This window comes from Clarias gariepinus, chromosome 10, assembly GCF_024256425.1.
Source record: "Clarias gariepinus isolate MV-2021 ecotype Netherlands chromosome 10, CGAR_prim_01v2, whole genome shotgun sequence".
NCBI classification, from domain to species: Eukaryota; Metazoa; Chordata; class Actinopteri; order Siluriformes; family Clariidae; genus Clarias; species Clarias gariepinus.
The window spans coordinates 26,042,541-26,059,253 of record NC_071109.1 but is presented as its reverse complement, the minus strand read 5'-3'; the positions used below and the strand labels follow the sequence as shown (position 1 = coordinate 26,059,253).

Genomic DNA, 16,713 nt, shown 5'->3' with positions numbered 1-16,713 from the left:
TTACGTTACTCCCAACGGTGCGTGAGCAGGCAGTTCGAAAAGATGCGGGCCCGACTGAGTGCGAGTAGTAGTCTAATGTGGGAGCCCCCTAGTGATAGGGAGGAATTGGATACGACTAAATTAGGATGAAAATCGGAGAAAATCCCCCAGACCCCCAACAACAACAGCACCAGCAAAAAACTATTCAGGATATTGGTTGAAAATGAAGATCAAATCTTCCATATAATGCAAAATTTGCAATCATTCTTTGAATCTTTTGTTTGCATTCACTGATCAAGAGTAATGGATGAATCATGCTGGATTAATAACCATTACATTGGTGCAACAATCAGTGCTATTACCAGTGACATCCAACTAACTATGACATATTGTTCCCTTGAAATCATACGATTCTATCTACATTCTGAGTGCTATTGAGATATTAAGGCTGATTTTTTCATTTTCCGAAAATGCACAATCACTTAAAAAACACTTTTTGGTGTCATAGTATAAAAAAAAAAATGGAAAACTAAATTTTGAAAGAAGTCAGATAGAAGAAGAAGAAATATATGTCATGTTAGCCACATCCTGATGCCTTAATGCCAAATTATCAGTTCCTTCCTGGAAACAAAAAAAGGAAGAAGTGTTCTTGTGTTATTAACTAAATTGGGCATTTCCTAAAGATGAGACACAAAAGACAAATCAGTCATTATTTAAAGAACATGAGTAAGAGCCACCTTCAGATCAAACTAATAATAAAGCAAGCATCATATTTTAAATCATGCAGAACATTTTAACCCCTTAAAGTCCTGATATTCAGTCATGCAACTTATATCATATACAGGAATGTAGTGGAATAAATAAAAGAGACGGGAAAAAAACTATGAAATAAACTATGAATTATGTGATTGGACCATGACATAAAAAAATTAGGACTATTACTTAAAATAATGTGAATTAAAGCTGAAATTCATTGTTAAACAACAGCATGTGAGAAATAAACAGGTCGAGTCCAAGTTTATTAATCACCATTAAGAGTATAAAACTGTGAAAGAAAGTATGGAATTTTTTTAACATCAATGAACTAAAAAATCCATCGTGCAGTTTAATGAGAAAAAAGTTTAATGTTATAAAAACTATAAATTACATCACTACCTGATTAGTACTATAATATTCACAATACAGATTTGTTTTTTTCAAAAATTGTGCTTGAGGTCTTTATTAGATATATTTAGTTAGATTCGTGCAAACAGCCGTAAATCCCGTAAAGTACCGTAAATGCTGACTAAGCAGCGCAATATAGAATACACTACAGTTTGATCTGGAAAAACTATATGGATACCTCGTGCTGTTGAGAGACCACTCTAGGAAAAAACTTTAGCAAATTGTAAGCTGTGTTAATGCTAGTTGGAGATAAGAGAATGCTAGTCAGAGGAACGCTAGACAGAAGTCTAAATGCTAGTCAACGGGGGAAGAACGCTAGTCAGTGGGGAGTGAACGCTATTCAGAGATGGGAGAACGCTAGTCAGTGGTGGGAGAACGCTAGTCAGTGGTGGGAGAACGCTAGTCAGTGGTGGGAGAACGCTAGTCAGAGATGGGAGAACGCTAGTCAGTGGGGAGTGAACGCTATTCAGAGATGGGAGAACGCTAGTCAGTGGTGGGAGAACGCTAGTCAGTGGTGGGAGAACGCTAGTCAGAGATGGGAGAACGCTAGTCAGTGGTGGGAGAACGCTAGTCAGTGGTGGGAGAACGCTAGTCAGAGATGGGAGAACGCTAGTCAGTGGTGGGAGAACGCTAGTCAGTGGGGGGTGAACGCTAGTCAGAGATGGGAGAACGCTATTCAGAGGTGGGTGAATGCTAGAGAGAGGTGGGGGAACGCTAGAGAAAGATGAGTAAATGATATTTCAGAAGTTTATGAGTTTGCCGTCCACTACAGCAGCTGTAGTGAAACTAATAGGGCCGGTTTATAGTCATGAATGTGAGGAATGTTAGTCTGAGCCCTGCAGCAGGTCCACAGAGTCTAAACAGTTAACTCAGAGGCTGAACTGACACTGCTGTGTGTTTGGTTGCAGGATCACTGTTATTACCATGGCACAGTGAGAGGAGCCGAGGACTCCAGTGTTGTTCTCAGCACCTGTTCTGGACTCAGGTAAGAACAAACGCAACTGTCCCGTCCTTGCACGACACTTATTCCACACTAAAATTTCTTCCATCCTGAAACACCATGCATTTCTTATTAGTTTTACCGCTACAGAATAAGTCATAGTAAGTAACAACCCATGATGACTGATTACTAAACAATGCAGTTTTCAGGTGTTAAATTTATCACACATACTTGTTCTTGTATCACATGTACAAGGAAATGAATCATTGCTCATTTTAAGAATAGCATGGAATCCACCTAGATATATCCCACACACACACACACACACACACACACACACACACATATATATATTTATATATAGCATTGTGGCTAGCTGGGTTAGCCACGCTAGCCACAATGACACAAAGATGACCATGCTAATTGTAAAAAAATAAATATATAAATAAATTCCAGGTAGATGGTGGGTTCTGGCTCACAGGCTCGCAAAGAACATCTAGCTAAACCAGCAAGCCAGCGTAGTAGCATTGTGTTACAGATACATGAAGAGTTACAGCATCAAATGTTTCACAATGTCACTTGGTGAATGATTGTCATTGGATGGATGGTATGCAACATACATTAGATCATGAGTGATATAATTAAGCAATATCACATGGAAGTGAGTGCTGTTGTGCTAAATATCGCTTTATTGTTTATTTGTCGAAGTTTTGAAGTTTTCCTTTCTATTTCCACTTATTCAACTTCAGAATGTCAGGTATCTTCTTGGGTTGAAATCCAAATGGTGCAAAATGGAACGCTAGTGCGCTATGTGTGGTGTACAATCCTTTCTTCCACCCTTGCCCTTGTTTAGAGGTTAGAAATGGATTTGTTATTCAGCCTCGTGTTAGAAGCTAGTTATGTTTGTAGCTCACATTAGCCATGAATAAAACAACACAGATTGTCTGGAAGCACTTTGGAACAGCTTAGGACTTATTAAGGAGACAAAGTGTTGTTTAAGATGACCTGACGATATGAATTAAAGTGTATTAGAACATTGTTTGATTATTAGTAATTTAAGATTGTTAAAACATCTGTGAAGTGGTGAAACTTGCAAAGAAAAAGAAGAAGGCTTCACCCTGCTAGTCACATTCTGATACCAAGAAATGATGACTAGGTCTCAAGAATCTTTTATTTTTGAAAACCTAAAAGGAAGTGGAATCGTTGCGCTATTATAAAACACTGAAGGCAGAAATCTTAAGAGGGACAGATTAATGAAGGAATGAAAGAGAATAACGTGGTGTGCGCTATTAAGAGTTATTTGGGTATATATTCAAAAAATATATTTTCATGTATGTTATAGTTTATTATTGCAATTATCACATACATTTTGTTTACTGAAACAACTGGTGTAGGTTTTTGGTTTCATGAGTCAATCAATAAACTGAAAAAATAAACTTCTGGTAAGAACTAAAGTGGAAGTGAAGAAATGTTTTACCGCATCCACCAGGTCCGGTTTGAGGTTTTAGTTGAACCAATGCATAGATTTGAGAAAAACCCTGATTCCTCCCTATTAGTGAAATCAGGACACCGTATCATGTACACACCGTACATGTCTTGCAAACAAAATGAATATCGTTTGCATTTTTCAATATTTTCATCTCCGCTATAGGCTGATGGTGGTGGTGGTGTGCATTAAATCATTTGGGGGTCATAACCTACTATATTTGTGCATACAGTAGATGTAAATAAGAATTAATTCTTATTCAAGTAAAACAAAAGTAATTTAGTCCCAAAGCTCATACTAAACTGACTCATTTTTTTGTAATACGTTTTGATTTACTTCTCATCGAGGTACAGTACTTGGTTTATACCTATATACATTCACACACTCACACACACACACACATAACTTGAAAGTAAGTGCTTTTTAGGATGTTAGTTCGAGAATCTTTGCAGCTTTCCATGCGTGTAAGCTTCAAGTAAACCGGCTTCCTGTTTGTGCTAAAATGATAGTTTGTGGTTTTCACACATATGCTGCTAATATGATTGATAGACGTTAGCCTGAAAAGACCCCGGGGTGTCACTTTAATACTGTAATTCTAGTGCATTTATATTGCATGATTGAACGGTCATGAAACTCGTTGTCGATAAGTCCGAAACAATGTGAAAGTCTTGCCGTCACTCTTCCAGGGCTGTTGTTTCAGCGTCATGCAGTGTCTCAGGCTCACCCCAGTTATTAGTTCACTGAGTTCAGAGAAGGCAAGCATAGCTGGATCTCTGGGCTCTGAGTGGGATGACACGGCTTGTATGGAGTGTTGTTTCGTGCTGCGTGTGATGTGGCGTTTCGGCTTCCTGCCTGCGATAGTCAGAGGAGACAAACAGGCCTGCATTGAGTGACACCAGAGTCTCTGTACCGCTTCGGACACTGAGGGCTGAATACATTTACAAATTAATGGGCAACTTCTGGAACGGAGCCGATGGCACTGCCCTTAACATTGTTTCCAGAATCTCTAGTTACTGTTCCTTACGCATCTGTGCGCATAAACACACACACACACACACACACACATTCCTCCCTCCGCTGAATGCCTTTTGCAGCTGCAAAATATACGTCAAGTAAAAAAAATCAGATGTGTCTGTTTTTTTCTGCCATTGTGCATGATTAGTATATTTTTTATCAGAACATAATTTTTTTTACTGGAACATTACATTAATGTATTAGTATTTGCAAATATATAATATGTTTCTTGTCATATTAGCAAAATGTGCAGTATGTGTGTTCGTGTGTGTGTGTGTGTGTGTGTGTGTGTGTGTGTGCGTCTGTGTGTCTGTGTGTGTATTCCATCCCAGGATTGAACATCTGCAATGTTTTTTTTTTCTCATTTTTTATTATTCATTGTTTTGGAGTGTGTGTTTGTGTGTGCGTGTGTGTGTGTGTATGTGTGTATGTGTGTGTGTGTGTGTACGCACATCTGTTCATGCATGTGTGTAGGATGGGAACAGCTAAAGCTGCACACTGGAAACAAAGACATGGCAGCTTTATGTGCTGTAACTCTAGTTGGCCATTCCATTAATTTCATCCTGCTTCCTTTATTCAGTTGGGACTGACGTCAAAAAAAAAATCGATTTATTGATTGATTGATTTTTCTCAAAATGTGCCTTATGTTAAGCTAAGTAAGCAACATCTCGTTTAAAAAGCTCTTTGTCTTATGGATATATAATGACTTCAGGGCACAGACCTGGCTTACATCCAGACCTTTCATTAGATACAATCAATCAGTCAGGGTCAGAGTGGATCCGGGACCTATCCTCTCTACAAGGTGGCAATACACCTTAGCAATACACCAAGCCAGCGCATAATGCATACGGATTCTTAGATTTTTGCATATACATTCACACCTAAGAGCAGATCTTTAAGTAATCAGTGCATGTAGCATCGTGTTTTTGGGATCTTAGAGATCCCAGAGGAGATCTAAAATCCAGGAAGCTAGGAAACCAGAGAATCCAGAGGAAACCTCGAGAGACCTGTAAGCCATTAATGCAGCCCACTATGCCTACTACCGGCTTATGTATAATTGTGTCTTATCTTAAGTCATATATATATATATAAATAATCTGAGGCAACATATTATATGCTGTACCAATTTGGTTATATATGTTTATCATGTCTGCACTATTATATACAAAATGATTAAGTATTTCCATATATATGAATAATGGAATATTTATGTATAAATAAATAACATTACAGAAGAATATATGCATGGCTGTAATGAAAAAAAAAATAGTACAAGACAGACCAGTTTTCTGATGGTTTCAGTTTTTAATAAACCTAATGTACACTCCTGGGATTTTCAGAAAAATAGAAAGGAGCGAGTGTGACAAAGTTACCAGAAGAACTCATATCCTCCATCAAGCTCAGTAAAACCTAACAACTCTTTTACTTTTAGTACTGTGCAAAAGTTTCGGGCTCATACAAAAATATGGCATAAGCAAAAGATGCTTTTAAAAACATTTCTGCATAAAAGAAACTCATATGAAGAGCAATAAAGAGTAATAAAGAGTAATAAAATAAACAGTCAATATTTGGAGTGAAAACTCATTGCTTAAAAACAGGCATTTTAGACCCAGATTTGTGCAGTTTTATAAGAAAACAGCTGTTTATCTTTAATGTACCGATACGCCAACTTTTATTATATGTATATAGAAGATAAACACACACACACACACACGGGCCCTAAAAATGTATATAGACTTAAATAGTTATTATCTATGCGCTTTTTGACCAGGCAGCAATGTGTAGTATTATGCTTCCTCTAAAGATACCAGCTGTTGCACCAAAGTGCATTGATCCTATCATGTGACCATCAAAAGAGAGCCAAAGAAAATGGCAGAGGATGTGGTGTCCTGCAGAAGGGATTTGCACTACATACACTAGGATAACGGATAGAGTGTCCACAGGGATTACACTGCATGCTACTCCAATTTCTTACCACCTACACTGACTGCACTACAGGAAGTAATTGAAGTATCATGCAGAGCAATCCCTGTGGAGGCTCTAGTCAGTGTTGTTCATGCAGTAGTTCGCCGACATCAAAAGTGTCCGGATGGTAATTGTGATGACTTTGAGCACCTAATGTGATTGTGCAACTCAAACATGACTTACAGCTACCCTTTGATGGTTATATAAAATGTGATTTGTCTTGTTTCATCCCCAGTGGCATGATTGCTTTGAACCACAGTGCGGTGTACATGATCGAGCCTCTGGCCAATCACAGTGTCTCTCGGGGCCATGCAGTGTTCCGTGCTGAGAGCCTGAAAATACCCATGAGCACCTGCAACCAACACTATGGAGGGCAGAACCGCACAGACAAGCTGAGCGAGCTGGTCGGTGGAATCGCACTAGCCGGTCATGGCACCAGGGTGAATACATGCCAAATCCTTTTATTTATCTTTGTCACTGATGCAAACGTTAAATAATTGTATCCATGATATTAAATGAAAAGCAGACCTCTTCTGCTGCCTCGACATACTGTAGGAAGTGACAGTGTAATATAAAGTCAGTTATTGGAAGCAGTGTTTGGAAGCAGTTAGTCATCACGATAGCACATGTGGGTTTGTCCACAGGAAAAGAGAGACGTCAGCCGCAGTATGAAGTATGTGGAGCTGATGGTGGTGGCTGATCACGCTGAGGTAAAAACACAACAGGAGCAAATATCCTAAAATAATACGTACTGAATATGATGCATGGTATTTAAACAGCGTGTGTAAAATTTCAGTGTAATAGCATGAGAAAAACCTTTGATTCTAAATCTATTGTTGTAGAAATGCAGCACGAGTTGGATTCACTCTTGTTTCAGTATGGCTGTGAAAACCTCTGGTGGCACCAGTAATAATAACCCTGCTTCCTTTCATCATTGATCTGCCTCTGCACTAATGGAGGCCGTCCATTATGTGATGCCTGTGTATCGTGTGTGTCTGTGTAGCTGGGAGTTCACAGAGGTCAGAATGACATAATGACCACTTTTCTATCTCTGCTGCAGTTTCTCAAGCACGGTCGTGATCTGGAAAAGACCAAGACAAAGCTACTTGAAGCTGCTAACTATGTGGACAAGGTAGTAACAAAGAAACCAAATGTGATGTGTATTGTACATATACAAAGTAAATAACGCAGCAAGATTATAGCTTAGCTATACTAATGATGGGCAAATGTAGCGAAAATTTTATTGGATGGATAATTTAACAAATGCCCGTGTCAAGAATGAAGAATGTGTAAAACCGATGGACATTTAAAGAAGACCTTTTGTTATTGAGTTATTGCCACATCCCCTGTATAGTCATGACTTTCTACATTTTGGGTCATTAAAGGAGTTCCTAGGAGGCCAGCGTTTCAGACATGAAGCAGGCTGTCTGATGATGGTTCTGGCATACCAACACGATGGTATCCAAGCACTAGTGAAAACCTGGGATATTAATGTAGCAGAAAATAAGAGAAATAGAGAAATAATGTTCAAACAGGCTGAATAGTAGGAAGGGCGATCAAGTCAAACTGGGACTTTTGATTGTGCAGAATAACAGATCTGGGCCGTTTACTTCATGTCTGTAACACTGGCTTCCCAGGAACTCCTTTAAATGGCTCAATTGTGGAAATGGCTTTAGGGGATGTGGCAATGACTCCCAGCTAAGTTCCTGTAATGTGCAGTTGGTGTTTATGAACAATTGTGGGTAAAGTTCCCACAGACAGATGTGGGTCTTCTGCATTCTGTTTGGCTCAATGTTTAATGGAACGCCTGCAGCTGCCTGCAATACACCTTGGCCAGGATCCTCCCTCACGGACGTACCGCCTTCTTTAACTGTTCACACCATTAAAATGTTTTACCGTAGTTAAGAGTCTCATCACCACACTCATCACCGTCTTCTGTAAATAGTAAATGTATGTAAATCGATTTTATGCCTTAATTCTTAAGGAATTCCATTTCCCAGTCCCAGTTTGACTTGAACGATTTGAGATTGACATTTTCATGATAATATTATTCTTAGTTAAAACAAAAAACTGCATCTAAACCAAATATTGGTTTAATTGGAATTTCATTCAATTTAATTAAATATAGAATAAATAAAACATAAATGACAGCATCATCCACATCATACGCTTTAGTCTTGTTCCTGTGTTGCTGTGGCTCATATCCAAACATAAGGTCTATTCCATATGAAAAAAATACTTAACTAGCAGTTAATACATCTTGACATTAGTCTCTCTAAAAGCTTAACCCCAAAATTTTAACTAAAAATAAGGTTTACATTGTTTACATTGTCCACTTTTGACACACTATCCCTTAATCCTTACAGTACTACAAAGCACTGAACATCCGTGTAGCCCTGATCCAGCTGGAGATTTGGAACGATGGCGATAAGATCAGCATCACGGAGAACCCTTACAAGACCCTGGAGGCCTTCCTGACCTGGAGGAGGAAGCAGTTGGGACAGCTGCCCAATGACAACGCACAGCTCATCACGTCAGTCTGTCAGCATTACAGTCACTTATCACAAACCATAGCAAAAGTATAGCAAATGTTCAGATGTGAATGTAGAGGAGTGCTTTTGCTGCAAAAACAAACATATGTGTGTTGTATACAGTATGGAGGATCTGAGCAAGTCTGTTCATGACTCTTTCAGGGGTTTATCATTCCATGGTACCACTATAGGACTGGCTCCTCTTAAAGCCATGTGCTCAGAATACCAGTCAGGAGGCGTAAACTCGGTAAAACAACCTGCAGTATTATTGATCGTTTGTATCTCTTTCCCAGATATCATCTCCGTCTCATCCTTCTCTCTCGTTTGCTGTGTCTTTTCTAGGACCATTCTGAAAATGCAGTCGGAGTCGCGGCTACCATGGCTCATGAGATGGGGCATAATTTTGGAATGAACCATGACAGTGATCACTGCTGCAAGGCCCTGCCAGAGGAGGGAGGATGCATCATGGCTGCAGCTACTGGGTGAGATTTCAACTATTTTTTTTTGCCCTGTTATGAACTTATTCAGGCATTATTCATCACATACAGATTACTGCACGGTGAAATCCACTGAGCCACCACTGTAAATACTGCCAACATGAATTTCTTTTTACTATCTACGTGCCATTACAGTATATTCATATTCAGTGAACGCATTATCCTGGCCAATACAGACCATAATGCATAAAGGCGCCCTGACATATTTCCATCTTGGGGCATTTTATACTCAACAATCAACCACACGGCATGTTTTTTTGTTTTGGTGGGAGGAAACCCAAGAAACCCACAAAAACCCACACAGTTACTAATAGAACGTGTAAAATGCCACACAGAAAGTAACCTGAGCTCGCGATCGTAGGCAGGCATCCTTAAGCTGTGAGGTGGAAATGCTACGTGTTGCACCACCGTGTCAAGTTTCATAATCACAGTCCATTTAATAGATTCCATTAACTCGTCAAATGATGTGTTGCTGAAATAAAGAAGCAAGAAAAAAATTGTAAAAATAAGCTCTCAATTCTATTTACACTTCTTGAAATACTTCCCATTTTGGATGTCATTCTGTGTAGTCACTGTCTGAATTTGCTGGTTCATGTCTTGCCTTTAAATAGAATCTGAAAAGCTTACGTGATGACAGCAAACTTAGAAACATAGATATCTTGTGGCTTTTGTGCCATGTAATTAGCATAAAAACAAATGCCTTTAAATGTACACTTTCCCCTTGTTCTTGTTTTCCTTCCACCTGTCTGCAGACACCCGTTCCCTCGTGTCTTTAACCAGTGTAACCAGGAAGAGCTGAAGCGCTATTTGAGCTCAGGTGGTGGCAAATGCCTGTTCAATCTACCAAACACTCGGGTTATGTACGGAGGCCAGCGCTGTGGCAACGGCTACCTCGAGGAAGGGGAGGAGTGTGACTGTGGAGATGTGGACGTGAGCGCATTACCTGCACTCCTAATCCTGTGAGGTTTATCTATGTCTATTTTCCTCATACCAATCTTGTGTTATAGGAATGTTCCAGTCCATGCTGTAACGCTAATAACTGTACGCTGAAAGCGGGAGCCGAGTGTGCCCATGGAGTTTGCTGCGAGAACTGCAAGGTGATATAATCATTCATAATTCTTTTTAGTAATATATCATGATAAACCACTATGATGTTACCTATCAGCTTTATTCTTAACTTATTTCCTCTTAGTTGAAGAGCCCTGGAGTGCTTTGCCGCTCTTCGTCAGGTTCCTGTGACCTGCCCGAGTACTGTGATGGTAAATCAGAGTCCTGCCCTGCTAATTTCTACCTGATGGATGGCAGCTCCTGTGCGCATGGCCAAGCTTACTGTTACACAGGCATGTGTTCCACCCTGGAGCAGCAGTGCCTCTCCCTTTGGGGAAAAGGTAAACCCAGTCATTTAAGAAAAAACCTATTAAGTATATTAGCAATATTCGTCATAAGTTGAGTCAAGTTGGTTAAGTTATCAAGAATACAGGTAGTCCCCTACTTATGAACAAGTTCCATTTTGAGAGTGCGTTCCTAAGTTGGATTTGTTCTCAAGTCAAACAAAGTGAGTCTTATACACCTTTGATACAAATATACAATGTGAAGCATGCCAATCCACTTAACTAAATCTCTGTCCCCTTTCCTCACACTGCCATCATGTAGCCAAAACCGTAACCATGCCTTACATGTCAAATGTAACAGTGTTGTCTCTTCGTCCTTAAATCGCAAGGGGAATCCTGGAGGCTGTTTTGTCTCAGAGCTGTTTTCCACATTCACTTACACACTGAGAATATTATTTATAATTGTAAATATTGATATTTGGTATACACGACTGTGCCTATTTTTTCTTTAATACACAGGCGCTATTTCCGTGATTTGTTCGTAGAACCACGGTCTGTTCGTATCCTGCGTCAGGTTGACTTTGAGTCAAGTTGAGTAACCTTGGACATATACACACACTGTAGATTGCAATAGCATTTTAAAAGGTTGACATAGGTGAACTAGGTTATAGAAATGTGACATTAGTTCAGGACAATATAATTAAGTTATAAAAATATATGGTTCAAACAAACAACAAGATGCAGTTTTAAAAATCCAAATTTGTGACTGTTGCATACAGAGATCATATGGTAAAAAAAAAGCCTTAATGCTAAGCACAGTACACTTTAATTTACATTCAAATAAATAAAATCAAGCATGTAATGTGTTTTATTGCTTATATGTTACATTTGATGTAAAGAGCCAAGAGGAGACAGATCATTTGTTTATGTGTAGAGCAAGAATCCTTTCAGGCTTCCTAATCAGAGAACCCTTATAAGACGTAATTAAACGACTTATAAAACTTAACAAAAGGACTTAACAACTTGCACTTATTCTATCTGGGCAAAGGTTAAAGTATTGTTCACTCTGCTAATTGTAGTACTGAGCGTTTTTCCTTATTCATCTGGTAATGACTCAAGCTTTTAACATCTGTTTAGCACATGAGCAAGCACATGTCTCTTTGTGTCTCTTCACAGATGCCCGATCTGCTCCGGATCTGTGTTTTACTGAGGTTAACAAGGCTGGAGATACCTACGGAAACTGTGGCAAAAACCTCATGGGTGAATACAGAAAGTGCACTGAGAGGTAAGCATCATTTACAGAAACCAAATGCTTAATTCTTTAAACAAAATAGAAGGACATACATTTACATAGATTTTTATTTAAGGAATGCTAAATGCGGGAAGATACAGTGTTTGAGTGCTGCCGTGAAGCCCATTGAAGCCAACGCTGTCGCCATAGACACTACCATCCGCTTTGGCGACCGTAAGGTCTTTTGTCGAGGTACACATGTGTACCGGCCTGGCAAGGAAGAGGAAGGTGTGGGAGATACACTGGATCCTGGGCTGGTTATGACCGGAACCAAGTGTGGGGACAATGCGGTGAGCCCTGAGTATATGAAGTCAAGTTTAATTGGTGAATCAATGACTGTTCCCATTGTCTTTTATCTTTTGTTCTCTCCATTTTACTCTCTCTGAGCAGATTTGTTTTGGTGGGGAGTGTCGCAACGCATCCTTCCTGCGAGCGGATAAGTGCAGCGCCAAGTGTCATGGCCATGGGGTAGGTGCTCACTTTGGTGCACTGCTGTTCTTCATCTGCCAAATTTGTAGCCCATGTCAGTGGCTAGGCTTTACTGAGCAACTTCCTGTCTTCCCGTCACCCTGTTAGCTCAAAGCTTCTCCTTTAGTCATGCAAAAACTTTACATGCCATGTAGGCAAATAAGAACAGGCCTGGTTACTAAATGTGTGGTGCTGGAGTAGGTCATAGGTTTACACCTTTCTCTAGGTTAAAATGTCATGCTTCATCATCAACTTTTTTCCGAAAACCTCAGCAGGGTGCTCAACAAACCTGATAATGTGATATATATATATATATATATATATACACGTCTTTGTATTACAGATGTAGTTATGATGACAGAACTGTTAAAGACAGATGCATGTTTTCATTTACAGATGTGTAACAACAATCATAACTGCCACTGTGACCCAGGCTGGGCACCGCCTTACTGTAATCAAGCGGGATATGGTGGAAGCAAGGACAGTGGCCCTGTGCAACCAAAAAGTAAGTTGGAACACCTACATATACTTAGCTACTTACATACATACATCTAGTATGTATCTAGAAGTATTGTTTACCAGGACATATTTGTTAAATGTTTTATCCCATGAATGCAGATTAAATCCTTCTGTGTCTGTAATTCTTTTGTTTTTTGATATGCTTTTTCAGCGCCACCTGACTGTGGTTTTAACACGCTGCATTTGATGTTGCAGGTAACTTACTGGTTCTTCTGGTGCTCCTCCCTGTGGCTCTCGCCTTGGGATTGGGAACGCTTTTCCTCCGTTGGTGCTATAAGAGGAAGCTTCATTCTTTGAAAGATGTGGCTCATCACCCTCATCAAATAACTGTTAGGTAATACTGGAATCTGCAACTTGCTTATATTTAAGTTGTAACTTGATGTGTTATTATTATTTAAATGAATTTATTTTGATTTGTGTTTCAGTGTCCCAGCTTCATCAGGTTCCAAAGCACCCTCTATCGGTCATGCCAACCCAACATTCCAGCTAAACAAAACTAACATGGACAAAACGGTAACAGGATATGTCATCTTTGGTATGAGTAAGATGTTTAAGAGGTTTTAATACTGCCTAATGCCATATTGTTGTGATTTTCCCTCAGGCGGCTAACCAGCAGGCAAATTCTGTGGGTACACCAAGATCGAGAAATTCGGCTGTTCGGCCAGTGGTCAAACCACCGCCAGTTCCAGCCTACGCGCCACAGCAGAAGAGTCCTCCACTCTCAGAGCCAAGCTCCAGCTCTTCCCCATCTCCATCTGTAGCACCTAAACCCAGACCAAACCCTCCAAGCAGACCCCCTCCACCTCGTCCTGTTACCAAACCCAATCTGATCACAAAGGTGTGTTTAAATGATTTTGTCTTTGCTGAATCAATGACCTGAACCCATGATGCAAAACAGGTCATAGGTCAAGGTAATTCTGGGTAAACTCAAAATTCATATTATATTATATTATATTATATTTATACTATATTTATAGTATAGTATTCAAGTAATCTACTACTGGGTATGTTTTCCTTGTCAAGGAGGACCCATTAAGAAAAGGCCCTCAAGTATCACCAGCTGTGTTGCAGAAAGGGAAGGCCAATCTGGCGCCCTCTGCTGGAAATCTCAGGTAATTTACTAAAACTAAGTTATACAGTACACTCTTCAATTTCAGATTTATCTTTCAAAAAACATATTGATGTTCTTTTTTATTTTTTAGGAATCCCACTGAAAGCAGTGGAAAAAGCTGAGGCTTTCTTATACTGGGAAAAAAAGGGCATTACTCTTCTATGCATGGGACCCCTAAAATGGCATACTGGAGCAACAAGCAACTTTTCCACGATGTGAACCAGGGCTGTGGAGACTGCCAGCGTTCAACACCATGTTTGCCTACTACACTTTAAAACTAAAGTGTAATATACTTGTTGCATTTAACTTTGTTTCAGTACTCTTTTGAGGTTCATGTGCCATATTTGTACAGTTTATTTTATACCTATTTATTACAAAGGCTGTACTGAAGAGAAACCCTGGAAGTTGCCCCTGAAGTTTTCAGATGTTGCCTTTCATCATGAGCATTCAGAATACTGAGAATGCTTATCTAAAGTGCATTGCACACAGTATTAAAAACAATGACACGTTGTGTAAGCAACACACATTAACTGGAATATGGACCTGAGTTTTGCACTTGGTATATGAAAAAAGGAAATGTATAGCAATAATAGTCAGGATATGTTGATTTATTGTACAGTGTTATTACAGTAGAATGTGATCCTCTCTACTGCATTTTATTTTATGGCTAAATTTATCAGGAGAATAATTGCAAAATGCTGGACTTATGTGTATATCATTAACCCAGTTTCGGCATTTTATTCTCTTTACCTGTTCCATTTGAGAGAACTTGACAAAATGCACCTTAGGCTGTTTACAGTAAGGGCATCAGGGAATGTACAGTTAAGACATAGTGAATCATAAGATCAAAACTTTTAGCTTTTTAAAAAATTTTTTGTTATCATAAGGAATTTAGGTTGTCTAGAAGATATTTCATCCTAATGCCACCACAGTCCATATAGCTGTTTCAGGATTATACTGTGTTATTGAGTTCATAAAAGTCAGCCAAAATGTACAAAAGGCATGTACCAAAACGCAAGTGTCTTCAATCTGTTTATCCCTGTAATTACTACCTGGTGTAATCTAATGTAATCTAAAATAGATTTTGTAATTTTTTTTTTTGCTTTTAAATGAAAAATTTTAAAGCGATTTTTTTTTTGTATCTTTTTTACGCAAGGATTGTGAAAATCATGCTTTAGAAGAATGCTGTTGCCATATTGATGCTGTAAAATGGGGACCATGTAAAGTAAGAACAAATAATAATTGAAATAAACACTGTGAACTGTATGTTTATGACTATTAGACTATATCTGAATAAAAACATAACTGAAAGGACCATTTGAAATGCTGCCTACACTAATGCAGTGCTATGGACGAACTATATTCTGTTGTCCTTCGGCTTATTTGCACCTTGTGAGATGTGCTTTCTGTTATTAAGGGAAAATAAAAATATTGTGAATTAATACTGGAACTGGACTGAGCCAATGCTATGGATCACAAATTGGCTTTGATTTGCAAAAGGAGTAAATAAAACTTGATTGAAAATGTTTGTGTCATTTTTTTGTGAACAGTTTGGGGTTTAAATTTTAAGTCCTTATCGTTTGCCAAAGTAGTTGTAATAAGGTAATGCTTTTGATATAGTGGTGTATTTTACTTTTATCTGTAAAATACAAGAAAAATGTAATAATAATAATAATAAGGAAATTTGTACAATTAGTATAAATCTCTACTACTACTGATAAGGATAATCATCTTCATCATATTACTACAGTTATTATTAGTACCAGTCACAAAACTTATTATTGTTTTGCTTTGCTTTTACTACCAATTATCATCATCATCATTTTATTACAGTTCATATTACCTGTATAAATATTAATTAGTATTAATTTGCTTTATTTTTTGTACTACTAAATATAATCATCATCATAAATAGTTGTAATAATAAAGTAAACTAATACCAATTAGTATTAGCGCTAGTACTTTTGAATCATTACTGCTATTCTTCATCATCATCATCATTTAAACAAGTGTTAGTACCAGTACTAGTATTAATTTTGATTTATTACTACTACTAATAATAACAATAATCATCAACAACATTATCAATTTACTGCAGTTATTGTTAGTACTAATACTAATTAATATTATATTGCTTTACTACTACTACCACATGTACCAACAATCATCATCATAATTTTACTACAATTACTCTTATCTGTACTAATACTAATTATTATTAGTTTTCTTTGCTACTACTACTACTTATAATAATTATACTATTAATAAGGAAAAAAATCATAAATAATTGTGGTAATAACGATAAAACAAACTAATACTGATTAATATTAATGCCAGTACTTTCTTATTATTACTTCTCTTCATCATCATCATCTAAATAAGAGTTCATATTAGTACAAGTAGTAATACTTACTAAT

General features: G+C 38.2%; 1 protein-coding gene across 1 annotated transcript in view; it reads left to right on the top strand.

The window, feature by feature from the left end:
* adam19b (ADAM metallopeptidase domain 19b) overlaps positions 1 to 15,793 on the top strand; it is a 35,961-nt gene extending 20,168 nt beyond the window's left edge. The window contains exons 5-23 of the mRNA XM_053506511.1: positions 2,052 to 2,128; positions 6,784 to 6,988; positions 7,193 to 7,258; positions 7,609 to 7,680; positions 8,915 to 9,081; positions 9,242 to 9,326; positions 9,422 to 9,561; positions 10,329 to 10,506; positions 10,584 to 10,673; positions 10,769 to 10,964; positions 12,084 to 12,192; positions 12,275 to 12,488; positions 12,589 to 12,666; positions 13,063 to 13,171; positions 13,381 to 13,519; positions 13,611 to 13,698; positions 13,787 to 14,023; positions 14,209 to 14,297; positions 14,388 to 15,793. Of these exons, the coding sequence (XP_053362486.1) occupies positions 2,052 to 2,128; positions 6,784 to 6,988; positions 7,193 to 7,258; positions 7,609 to 7,680; positions 8,915 to 9,081; positions 9,242 to 9,326; positions 9,422 to 9,561; positions 10,329 to 10,506; positions 10,584 to 10,673; positions 10,769 to 10,964; positions 12,084 to 12,192; positions 12,275 to 12,488; positions 12,589 to 12,666; positions 13,063 to 13,171; positions 13,381 to 13,519; positions 13,611 to 13,698; positions 13,787 to 14,023; positions 14,209 to 14,297; positions 14,388 to 14,418 (2,370 nt within the window). The 3' untranslated portion in view covers positions 14,419 to 15,793. The remainder of the gene's footprint in view (positions 1 to 2,051; positions 2,129 to 6,783; positions 6,989 to 7,192; positions 7,259 to 7,608; positions 7,681 to 8,914; positions 9,082 to 9,241; positions 9,327 to 9,421; positions 9,562 to 10,328; positions 10,507 to 10,583; positions 10,674 to 10,768; positions 10,965 to 12,083; positions 12,193 to 12,274; positions 12,489 to 12,588; positions 12,667 to 13,062; positions 13,172 to 13,380; positions 13,520 to 13,610; positions 13,699 to 13,786; positions 14,024 to 14,208; positions 14,298 to 14,387) is intronic.
* Positions 15,794 to 16,713: the final 920 nt, after the last annotated feature.